Genomic DNA, 12,243 nt, shown 5'->3' on the forward strand with positions numbered 1-12,243 from the left:
AAAGGTCACCCAGTGTGTTCGCTGTAGAATCAGAAACCCAAATTGTCTTTCCCTTGGTTACAATAATTGTGGCTGCGCATTGACTTTCTCTGTTACCAACTTATCCAGGAAAAGAAAGTACAGTTATATATTGAGATCATATGAAAGAGAAGAAAAGCATAAACAAGCATGAATTGCCCCATTGAAAAGTAATCATTCTAGACCAGGTGCGGTGGCTCACACCTGTAATCCCAGCACTTTGGAAGGCTGAGGTGGGTGGATCACCTGAGGTCAGGAGTTTGAGACCAGCCTGGCCAACATGGTGAAACTCTGTCTCTACTAAAAATATAAAAATCAGCTGGGTGTGGTGGCACACGCCTGTAATCTCAACTACTCAGGAGGTTGAGGCGGGAGAATCGCTTGAAACTGGGAGGTGGAGGTTGCAGTGAGCCGAGATCCCGCCACTGCACTCCAGCCTGGGCGACAGAGCGCGACTCTGTCTCAAACAAATAAAATTAAATTAAATTAATCATTCTTTAGAGATATACATGGCCTTTTTTATTGTTTTTGATAGGTACGGGTTCACATTTTTAGGAAATCGAAATGGACATATGAGAGTAGAGAACCAAAGAAAAGAAGTAGAAGAGTAAGTAGCTCTGTGTTTCGTGTTCGTCATTTCTTAACCCCAGAGTCAAATTTAAATGGATTCAGGCAGGGCAGCAGAGGAAATGATGCCACTGAAAATACAGGACTTTTCTCTCCCAGTTCAGAGTTTTATGTAAATATAGTTGGGGTAGAAGCCATTTTACATAGAATGGCAGAAACTGTAGTTTGAGGTAGAAATTCCAATCTGGTTCACATCTGGGTCCAGTAGCCAGAATGAGAGTCTGCCTGGAATGTTTCTCAAATTTAGATGCCATTTCAGGTCTCTAACACATGCTACAAGAAAAATCAGTGAATATATGTGAAACCTGCTATCTGGTGTCCAAGCAATCACTCTGGGATTGCAAGCCGAGCCAATAAAGGCAGCTTTGCTGTAAACCAGAAGCCTTGTTTTGTTCGAAATGTTCAGGTGTGAGCCTCAGGGCAAGTATTCTGATGCCCCAGTGTCTTTTCATATGGTGACCCGCATAAGGGAAGGGACTCAGGCAGATTCACCTCTATTCCCCAGCACCTAGCACTGTGCCTGGCACTCCATGCATAAATGCTGCCAAAAAAATTGGCAGAGTGGGACTGTTTCTAGACCCCTCCAAATATGGCTTGGTGGGACAGCTCTTTATCCTCCATTTCTATGTGGTCATTCTTACCATTTTAAGTAATATAGTGAGGGACTATAAATACCCCTTAACTAACACTGGTATCCTCTGACAGCATGTTCTATGTTCAGAGAAATTCTAAGACAAAGGAAAGTACCAGTTGTGCACACAACCAGTGACCCTCATGCAAAGAGAATAGCTATCTTATCTGTTAAGATGTTTAAATATCTTAACATATTTCTGTTGTGCTTTATTTTTCTCAGTATATTCTAGGTTTTTTACTTTTCTCATTTCTCTTCTCTTAAAGATATGAACTTCTTCACACCTTAAACTTTGATGCCGTCCGGCGACGTATGAGTGTAATTGTGAAGACTCAAGAAGGTACATATCTGAAAAGCTTGAATTTTTCTCTTTGTTGATTTGTAGGCTTATTGGTTGATTCACTCTTTCAGGAATGAGAATCATTTCATGTGGTATTGTAGGATTAGTGAAAGTCATGCAAAGCAGTAGCTTTTGCATATGCCTTCATGTATTTTTTTAAGCACAGATGTTCTGTTTACCAAATTGTTAGTGATAGAACCCTTGTTATGACAGGATGTGCCTTTTTTTGGTAGCAGAACCATATCCCTCTGCCCTGGGTGTTCGAACAGGAACTGAAAGGATGACTTTTATATGGATCAGGGTACTGACCAGTCTACCAGTAATGTTTACATGCAGCCACCCAACGTAGTTATGGTTTGGGATTACTAGCAGCAGAATCCTTGAGTATAGGGAGTTGCTTCTTAGCCCTCACTGACCTTCCTGGTTCCCCTACTGCTTGACACTCCCTGGAAACAGGTGAGGTAGAGAGAGGACTTAGGGCCTGGTTTCTGGGAAATGGCATTGCAGTTTCACTCCAGAGCTCAGGTTCTTTGTTGAACAGAGTAAAGCTTGCCCTTTGCAGGGGAACTGGTACCATAATCCTGGGCTCCCTCATGTCTTTGGAGGCACCATGGTGGTTTGCCTTCTGCTCAGATTCTGCAAGACCCATGGGCGAACACTCCTGCTTTATTCGAAGGCTCTCAGATATGTGTGTGTGTGTGTGGTGTGCCCAGGTGGTTTGTTTTCTAAAAGTTCTTGATTTTTTTCCCATTAATTTACTTTTTACTATTAAATTTTCTAAATTCCTTAATGTGAGAATGGGAGGATACAGGCAGATCCTTGGGGGAACATATCCCACTTTATTCATACTTTGTGGTATGATTGCAAAGTCATGAAATTCATTTTAATAAGTGACCATGGAGTTGGATGTGTAAGAATAAATGAAAAAAAAAAACAACACTTAACATTTCAAATACTTGCTATTATGTGTGCACGTCCATGTGTTCTACAGCAAATGGTGAAATGTCTGTGGAACTGGTCTACAAAGGTCATTGACCTCAGAGCTAAACTTTTTAATTTGTTGACCTCAATTGTTTCCCTTATAAGGATAAAGTGTCTGTCTTGTGCACAACTGTGACTATTTCCTGGGTGTGTGAAGTGATCTAAAGCTGTACTTATACCAGTGTTCTAGAGAGCTATTCTCATCAGCAAAAACTATGAAGTCAGTGATTTAAAAGCTGGTTAATATAGTTTATTGAAAATTATTTCAGCTTATTTGAGCTTGAGCTTTCTTCTTGACATCTGTAGATGCCGTATTTATACTCTAGACCATGACTTCACTGCATTTATTTTTTTTTTAAGACATGGTATTACTCTGTCATCTAGGCTGGAGTGGCAAGATTATAGCTCACTGCAGCCTCGACATCCTGGGCTCAAGCAATCCTTCCACCTCAGCATCCAGAGTATTTGGGACTATAGGCATGTACTACCATGCCCGGCTAATTTTTTAACTTTTAGTAGAGTCAGGGTCTTCCTTTGTTGCCCAGGCTGATCTTGAACACCTGAGCTTAAGTGATCCTCCCACTTTGGCCTCCCACAGTGCTGGGAATACAGGTATGAGCCACTGCACTTGGCATACATTTTCAGAAGAAATTCAGATGCAGCTCCTTGACACAAGCCCAGCCCTCTGTGAATTGGTGGGGGGAAGTATATTTTAACAGAGGTGCCTATTGTAAACTCTGGCTTATTAATTGTGTTCATAATGACCTGAAGAGGTGGTGCATGCCTTTCTGACAGACTAAAGGCCAAGATTTCTCATTCCATTTAGGTGAGTATTGCGAGGCATGCTCAGAGTATACAACACTTGGGTGAGAGAGGCCGCTTTAAAAGTTACTCTTATTAAAACCACAATACCAGCCTTAAAATTCTAAGCCAAGTACTATGGTTCTTTATTTTAGGAGACATACTTCTCTTTTGTAAAGGAGCAGACTCGGCAGTTTTTCCCAGAGTGCAAAATCATGAAATTGAGTTAACTAAAGTCCATGTGGAACGTAATGCAATGGTGAGCCTATACTCCTTCCCCCACCAATAAGTAAGCAGAGAAATGCTGAAGATGACTATGTTTATTGGATTTCTGTTTAAATGACAGTTTAAATACATTTTAGCTTATTTTTGTGGTCTATGTTTTGTATTTGGGGATTTGATATTACTTTTTTTATCTTAATATAAAACATCCTGGAGCAAGTTTCTGATCAGAATTTGCAGCCTTAAAGACTTTTCAACAGCCTTTGTTAAAAGAAGTTACTTCCTTTTTCTGAACCTAATTGAATGTTACCTTTTCAGTTGTGGTTTGTTCATTTTTTCAAACTAAATAGGTGTCAGAATTTCTCTTTTGTACATATGGCTAAAGCAAGAGTATTTACAGAGTGTGGTTTTTTGTTTTTGGTTTTTTTTCAACTATTATTAGAATAACTACAGATCTCCTACTTTACTCCTAGGATGGGTATCGGACACTCTGTGTAGCCTTCAAAGAAATTGCTCCAGATGATTATGAAAGAATTAACAGACAGCTCATAGAGGCAAAAATGGCCTTACAAGACAGAGAAGAAAAAATGGAAAAAGTTTTCGATGATATTGAGACAAACATGAATTTAATTGGAGCCACTGCAGTTGAAGACAAGTAACTAGAAAATGATACTCTTACTATTTTAATGACCAGTGTTTTGGGTGTGATCTGCCCCAGATTAGTAATTTAATCTCAAAGTTTGAAATCTTTGGTTTAGTTTTATTGTTTAAGTGGGCTTAAAGATTTATTTATTATAGCAAGCATGAAAAATTACACCAGATTTTGAGCTGTTAGTAGGAATGATTTTTAATTTTTTTAAATTTTTTTAAGCTTTTAATTTTTTTTTTTTTTTTTGAGACAGAGTCTTGCTCTGTTGCCCAGGCTGGAGTGCAGTGGCACAGTCTCGGCTCACTGCAAGCTCCACCTCCTGAGTTCACGCCATTCTCCTGCCTCAGCCTCCTGGATAGCTAGGACTACAGGCGCCCACTACCACGCCCGGCTAATTTTTTGTATTTTTAGTAGAGATGGGGTTTCACCGTGTTAGCCAGGATGGTTTCGATCTCCTGACTTCGTGATCTGCCCGCCTCAGCCTCCCAAAGTGCTGGGATTACAGGTGTGAGCCACTGCGCCTGGCCAGTAGGAATAATTTTTAAGGTAAATTCGTGTAACCTAGAAGAATGAATCAATTTTCACTAATGTCTTTTGAATATTTACTAAGCTATCCATATATTTATGCACATATTATCAAATAGTCTTGACACGTATAGGGAAGGGTACTGTAGCCATTGTTTGTGCTGGTGCCTAGATGAAGGGGTAAGATTTTAAGAGACAGATGAGCAGAAAGGAAATTTAAGGTAGAGTGAACAACATGAGAGCTTAATCTAACCTGGTTTAACAGACCAGAGTATGTTTTTGCATACTTTTTTATTTTATTTTTATTTTTATTTATTTATTTTTTGAGACAGAGTCTGGCTTTGTCGCCCAGGCTGGAGTGCAGTGGCACAATCTTGGCTAACTGCATCCTCTGCCTTCTGGGTTCAAGTGACTCTTGTGCCTCAGCCACCAGAGTTGCTACCTGGAATTACAGGTATATGCCACCACACCCAGCTAATTTACGTATTTTTAGTAGAGACGGGGTTTCGCCGTGTTGGCCAGGCTGGTCTTGAACTCCTGGCCTCAAATGATCTTCTGCCTTGTCCTCCGAAAGTGTTGGGATTACAGGCATGAGCCGCTGTGCCTGGACTGCATACTTTAAAATAATATGCTTTTAACTTGCAGGCTGATCGTTTTCAGACTTGATTGCAGGACACTGCCATTGATCTGCTTGAAATAATAAGTTTTAGATTCTTAATATTTTTGGAATTTTCTAAATATTATATATGAAAATTATGAGAATTAAGTTACAAACATATATTTAGTCACATTAAAAGGTATTGAAATTCTAATGAAATTCATTTAGTCTGATTTCATTGTTATTCTGTGGCCAAGAGAAACCCGGAGGAAAGTATCATTTTTCTCTCCTTGCCTTTAAGAATTATAATTAAATTCTCATTCAGGATGATTGGCGTTCCTCTTTTTTTGGAGGGTGGGTCAGGGTTATACATTCAGGTAGTACATGTGCAGGTTTGTTACGTGATTATATTGTGTAATGCTGGGGTTTGGGCTTCCTTTGATTCCATCACCTAAGATACTAACATAATACTCAATGGGTAGTTTTTCAACCCTCGCTCCCCTCCCATCTTCCCCCTTTTAGAGTCACCATTGTCTGTTATTTCCATCTTTATGTCCATGTGTACTTATTGATTAGCTCCCACTTATAAGTGGGAACATGTGGTATTTGATTTTCTGCCTCTGAGTTATTTCACTTAGGATAGTGGCCTCCATCTGCATGCATGTTGCTGCAAAGGACATGATTTCACTCTTCTTATAGCTGCGTAGTATTCCAGCAATCTTGCCTAATTGCTCTGGCTAGGACTTCCAGTACTATGTTAAATAGGAGTGGTAAGAGTGGAAAAAAAAAAAAAAAAAGAAAATGATTATTTTTAATTTCCTACCCTCTCTAAAAAGACATTTAGCAATGGGAGGCAGTTTACTACATATTCACCATATTTCATTCATTCATTCAACAAATATGCATACCTAAAAGTTTCATCAAATTATTTTATTCTATCATGTATCAATTTTCTAACTGCTAAAGGTGTATGATTTATAGTGTTGGAATGATAAATACATAATCCACTACTCAACATTTAGTGGCAGATATTAACTGTTAGCTATATGCTGATCTTACTAACAGAATACATAAAATACATTTAAAAAGCAAAATAACATAGAATGGAGACTAAAGATCATTATGTACATTGATGCAACTAAAAACAAACATTCCTACATAAATTCAACTCATTTCTATAATTTTATCTTTGTCTTAGCAACTCCACTTTTTGACAAAGGGAACAATTCATATTTCACATGCATTCACCATTGTAGCTTTTTAAAAAATAATGGACATACTATACACATTCCTATAATATTATATTTCACTGCTAAAATTTTAATTAACATATACACATACTCAATAAAAACAGTAAAAAATATGAGTTTCATTCTCTGGAAATTTCATTATTAAAATTACTGTCATTTTACAATGGTAACATCTCATTTTGTTATGCCCTAGGTATACTGAAACATTATTTTTATTATAATAAAATGCAATTTAAAAAAAAAAAAAAGAGTGGATATCCCTGTCGTGTTCCAGTTTTTAGGGGAAATGCATTCAACTTTTGCACATTGAGTATGGTGTTGGCTGTGGGTTTGCATGTAGGGTTCTTATTATTTTGAGGTATGTTTCTTCAATGCCTAGTTTGTTCTCAGGGTTTTTTTTTTTATCATCAAGGTATGTCAAATTTTATTGAATATGTTTTCTGCATCTATTGAGATGATCATATAATTTTTGTTTTAATTCTGATTTGCATATGTTAAGCCATCCTTGCATCCCAGGAATAAAACACGTTTGATCTTGATGAGTTATCTTTCTGATGTGCTGCTGGTTTCAGTTTGCTATTATTTTGTTGAGGATTTTTACATCTATGTTCATCATTAGTAATGGCCTATAGTTTTCTTTTTTTATTGTGTCCTTGCCAAATTTTGATATTAGGATGATACTAGTTTTGTAGAATAAGTTATGGAGGAATCCCTCCTCGTTGATTTTTCTTGGAGTAGTTTTAGTAAGGTTGGTACCAACTCTTCTTTATATACATCTGATAGAATTCTGCTGTTAATCTCTATAGTCCTGGGTTTTGTTTTGTTTTGATTAGTGGATTTGTTATTACTGATTCAATTTCATAGCTTATTTAGGGACTCTTTTTCCTCCTAGTTCAATTTTGGGAGGTTGTATGTTTCCAGGAATTTATCCATTTCGTCTGTATTTTCCAGTTTGTGCTCGTAGATATGTTCATAATAGTCTGAGGATCTTTTGTATTTCTGTGGTATCAGTTGTGATGTCACCTTTGTCATTTCTGATTGTGCTCATTTGAATCCTCTCTTTTTCTTGGTTAATTCAGCTGCTGGTCTATTTGTTTCTCATTTTTGTTTCATTGATACTTTGTATGCTTTTTTTGGTCTCAATTTACGTTAGTTCTGCTGCGATCTTTGTTAGTCCTCTGCTAGCTTTGGGTCTGGTTTGTTCTTGTTTTTCTAGTTCCTTTAGGTGTGACATTAGGTTGTTCATTTGAGATTTTTCTGCCTTTTTGATGTAGGCAATTAGTGCTATAAACTTTGCTCTTAACACTGCTTTTGACATAACCCATAGTTTTTAGTAGGTTCTGTCTCTGTTTTCTTTTGTTTCCAAATTTTTTTTTTTGGTTTCTGCCTTAATTTCATTGATTACTCAAAAGTTATTCAGGAGCCAGTTGTTCAGTTTATATGTACTCGTGTGGTCTTGAGAGTTCCCCTTGGTATTGATTTATAATTTTATTTCACTCTGTTCAGAGAAGATGCTTGATATGATTTTGAGTTTTGAATTTCAGGAGACTTGCTTTATGACCAAGCATGTGATCAATTTTAGATAATGTTCATGCACAGATGAGAAAAATGTATGTTCTGTACTTGGTGAGTAGAGTGTTTTGTAAATGTCTATTAGGCCCATTTGGTCAAGAGTCCAGTTTAAGTCCAGAATTTCTTTGTTAGTTTTCTGCCTCAATAATCTGTCTTGTGCTATCACTGGGGTCTTAAAATCCCCCAATATTATTGTATGGCTCTCTGTCTCTTTCCTTAGGTCTAGGGATGATTGTTTTATCAATCTGGACACTCTGATGTTGGGTCTATATATATTTAGGCTAGTCAAATCTTGTTGAATTGAATCCCTTTTCATTATGTAATTCCCACCTTGTCTTTTTATTTACTGTTGTTGATTTAAAGCCTGTTTTATCTGATACAGGAAGATCAAACCCTACTCCTTTTTGTTTTCCATTTGCATGATAGATCTTTCTCCATGCCTTTAATTTTAGCTTGTGGCCATCATTATGCTGTCATCACACCTGAGATGGGTCTGTTGAAGTTTTTGAGATGGAGTTTTGCTCTGTCGCCCAGGCTAGAGTGCAGCCAGGCTAGAGTGCAGCGGCGCAATCCCAGCTCACTGCAACTTTTGCCTCCTGGGTTCAAACCATTCTCGTACCTCAGCCTCCTGAGTAGCTGGGACTACAGGTGCCTGCCACCACACCTGGCTAATTTTTGTAGTTTTGGTAGAGAAGGGGTTTCACCATGTTGGCCAGGCTGGTCTTGAACTCATGACCTCAGGTGATCCTCCTGCCTCAGCTTCCTTAAATGCTGGGATTACAGGTGTGAGCCACCACGCCCGGCCTAACAGATGGTATTTTTGTATTCATTGTGCCGATCTATGTCTTTTAAGTGGAGCATTTAGGCCATTTACATTCAAGGCTAATATTGATATGTGAGGTTTGTTCCTGTCTTACTGTTGTTAGCTAGTTGTTTTGATAGTCTCAAGTATATAATTGCTTTATAGGATCTGTTAACTTTCTACTGACATATACTTTTATAGTAGCAAATATCATCCGTTTGTTTTCCGTGTTTAGAGCTCCTTTAAGCATTTCTTATAGGATAGGTTTGGTGGTGACAGATTCCCATAGCATTTGCTTGTCTGGGAAAAACTTTGTTTTTCCTTCATTTAGGAAGCTTAGTTTAGCAGGATACAGAATTCTTGGCTGCAGTTGTTTTTCTTTAAGAAGGCTAAAGGCCGGGTATGGTGGCTTATACCTGTAATCCAGTGCTTTGAGAGGTTGAGGTGGGAGGAACACTTGAGCCTGGGAGCTCACAGCCAGCCTGGGCAGCATAGCGAGACCCCATCTCTACAACATTTTTTTTTTAGATAACTAGGCATGGTGACACATGCTTGTAGTCCCAGCTGCTTGGGAGGCTGAGGTGGGAGGATTACTTGAGCCCAGAAGTTACAGTGAGCCATGACTGCACCACTGCTATGCTTTAGGTGACAGATTGAGATTTTTGTCTCTTTAAAAAAAAAAAAAAAAAGGCCAAAAATACATCCCCAATCTTCTGGCTTCTAAGATTTCTGCTGAAAAATTCACTATTAGTCTGATGGGATTTCATTTATAGGTAATTTGTCCTTTTTATCTAGCTGCCTTTAAGATTTTTTTGTTGTTATTGACCTTGGGTTGTCTGATGACTATATGCCTCGGTGATGGTCATCTTGTGTAGCATATCACAGTTGTTCTCTGAATTTCTTGTATCTTGATGTTGACCTCTAGCAAGGTTCAAGAAATTTTCCTGAATTATTCCCCAAATATATTTTCCATGTTGCCTTTTTTTCTTCTTCTCTCTCAGAAATGCCAAGAAGTTATAGATTTTGTTGCTTTACATAATCCCATATTTCTCAAATACTTTGCTCATGTTTAAATTTTTTTTGTAAATCTGACTGGGTTAATTTGAAAGACTGCTCTTCAAGCTCTGCAGTTCTTTCTTCCACTTGGTCTAGTCTATTGTTAAGGCTTCCAGCTGTATTTTGAAATTGTTTTACTGAGTTTTTCAATTCCAGGTGTTCTAATTGGTTTGTTTTATTATAGCTATCCTTATCTTTCATATCCTGAATCATTTTTCTGGTTTCTTTGTGTTGGGTCTCAACTTTCTCTTAGATCTAGTTGAGTTGCCTTGCAAGCCATATTTTGAATTCCTTATCTGTCATTTCAGACTTTTCGTTCTGGTTAACCTGTATTATTACAGAGGTAGTACATTCCTTTGGATGTGTCAAGACACCCCAGCTTTTTGTACCGCCAGAGTTCTTACACTGATTCCTGGATCTATTGCTTCTTATTTTTGAATTTGCTGTAGTTTGGATGAGACATTTTTTTATTTTTTAATTCTTTTTTCCCTTGAGGATGTGACTGTGGTATATGTTGTATGTGATTGTTTGGCTTTGTTTCTGGGTGCTTTCGGCAGTGCAAGGCTCTATATGGTTTCCTTGGTTGTAAATAGCTTCAGTGCAATGGTTTTCTCAGATGCTGTTGTGGTGATGTATTGGATGCAAGGGCCTCCCTCAGGGCTAAGGGTGTGGAGGTGTCAGAAAGCTTAGCACTAAGCCCTTCTGGCAGCAAGTTACTTATTTGGGGGTGCAGTTCAGGCTTCAGTCCGGTAGGTGGAGCTTAAGAGTAAGAGTCAGTTCTTCCTCTGGGAGGTCTGATGATGAGTGGAAGCACCTACCCTGAGGGAAGGATGGTGGCAGGGGTTGGAGATCGGGTTGGGGTATGCCGAGGTCTTGGGGGAAGGAACGAGGAGGGGTGCACCAGCACCTCATCCTGTGCAGATAGGAACGTGATCCACTTCTCCATTATGCCCCTGTCGTGCTCACAATCTTCAGTTCATATAGACTTTATCCTTTGGTTCCTGGTCACAGTGTGGCTGCAGACTGTGGATACATCTCTCTGGTGGTTGCAACCAAAATGGGCTTTGGCCGAGCCTTTACCCCAAGTTCAGAGCAGCAACTCTGCAGCTTACCTGTCTGTTGCTGGGATGCTGCTGCTCTGTGTAGGGAGTTGGAGTTGGGTCCCACCCTTTGTGAAAGCCCAATTGGCATGAGCTCATTTTCAGCAGGGGTGGAGCCACTGTGAAAAAGGTGAAAAGTTTCTCCAGGTACATATGCGCTACCCTCCACTGGGAAGAACTGCTGCTGGCCGCATCAACAACAGTGTACAGGGGTGGGCACAGTGGGAAATGTCTCCATGACTGTTCCTGGCCCTCAGTGCTACCTCCTTCAGGGATTGTCACTGTGCCCACATTTCCTTTGTCCCAGGAGGGCCCTTAGCGGGCTGTGCTTACCTCCCCATTAGGGGCACTCCATGCTGAGGGATAGATCTCCAGGGGTCCCATAGCTCCCTGGGGACTCACTGATACCCCTGAGCTTGCCAAAGTCAGAGCAGGTGGAAGTATATTTGCAGGGGATCTGATGGTATGATAACTCAAGGGCAGAGATTCCCCTAGGTATGGTATTGGCCCACCACAGCAGCACAAACAGAATGGTTCCTGCCCTCTAAGTTTGGGTCTGAGGGGAGTACTGACATGCCTGCATGAGCTGGCCACCCGGATCTCTGTCCCTGGGAAGCTCCTATATCGCCACTGACGGCGTTGCCCTAGGTAAGGAGGGCAGAAGGGTTTCCCAGCTGTTTGATGGTCAGGAGATTGTCACAGGGTGAGGAAGCAGAGAAGCATTTTCACCTACCCTTTACATGGGGCTTTGAGTTCCTCGGGGGACAGTCTCTGCCAGACTCTCACTACTTTCCTTTTCTGTATCCCAGCTTTCTCTTGTGGGCTCTCCAATAGGTCCTGGCTCTCTTCCTGCAGTTTTCAGTTCAGAAAATGTCCATTCACCAGTAACTTTGATCTTTTTTATGAGGACAACTGGCATCTGATGTCCCTAGTCAGCCATCTTGAAAACCCATGTTCCTGTTCTTAAAGCTCCTCAAGGATAGGGATTCACTAATTTCCCTCATCGTCTGATTAGAATGTTTGGACCTTTATACTTTGAATGATGTCAAGTGATGTTAATTGGTATGGTAA

At 39.6% G+C, this 12,243-nt stretch overlaps 1 protein-coding gene across 3 annotated transcripts in view; it reads left to right on the top strand.

The window, feature by feature from the left end:
- The window catches only part of ATP11C (ATPase, class VI, type 11C), a 209,312-nt gene that overhangs the window by 147,571 nt on the left and 49,498 nt on the right, over positions 1-12,243 (top strand). For all 3 annotated transcript variants that reach the window (XM_011961029.1, XM_011961028.1, XM_011961030.1), the window contains exons 15-18: positions 554-625; positions 1,543-1,616; positions 3,554-3,657; positions 4,094-4,275. In XM_011961029.1, coding sequence (XP_011816419.1) covers positions 554-625; positions 1,543-1,616; positions 3,554-3,657; positions 4,094-4,275 — 432 coding nt within the window. The remainder of the gene's footprint in view (positions 1-553; positions 626-1,542; positions 1,617-3,553; positions 3,658-4,093; positions 4,276-12,243) is intronic.

Source organism: Colobus angolensis, unplaced genomic scaffold, assembly GCF_000951035.1.
Source record: "Colobus angolensis palliatus isolate OR3802 unplaced genomic scaffold, Cang.pa_1.0 Scaffold532, whole genome shotgun sequence".
NCBI classification, from domain to species: Eukaryota; Metazoa; Chordata; class Mammalia; order Primates; family Cercopithecidae; genus Colobus; species Colobus angolensis.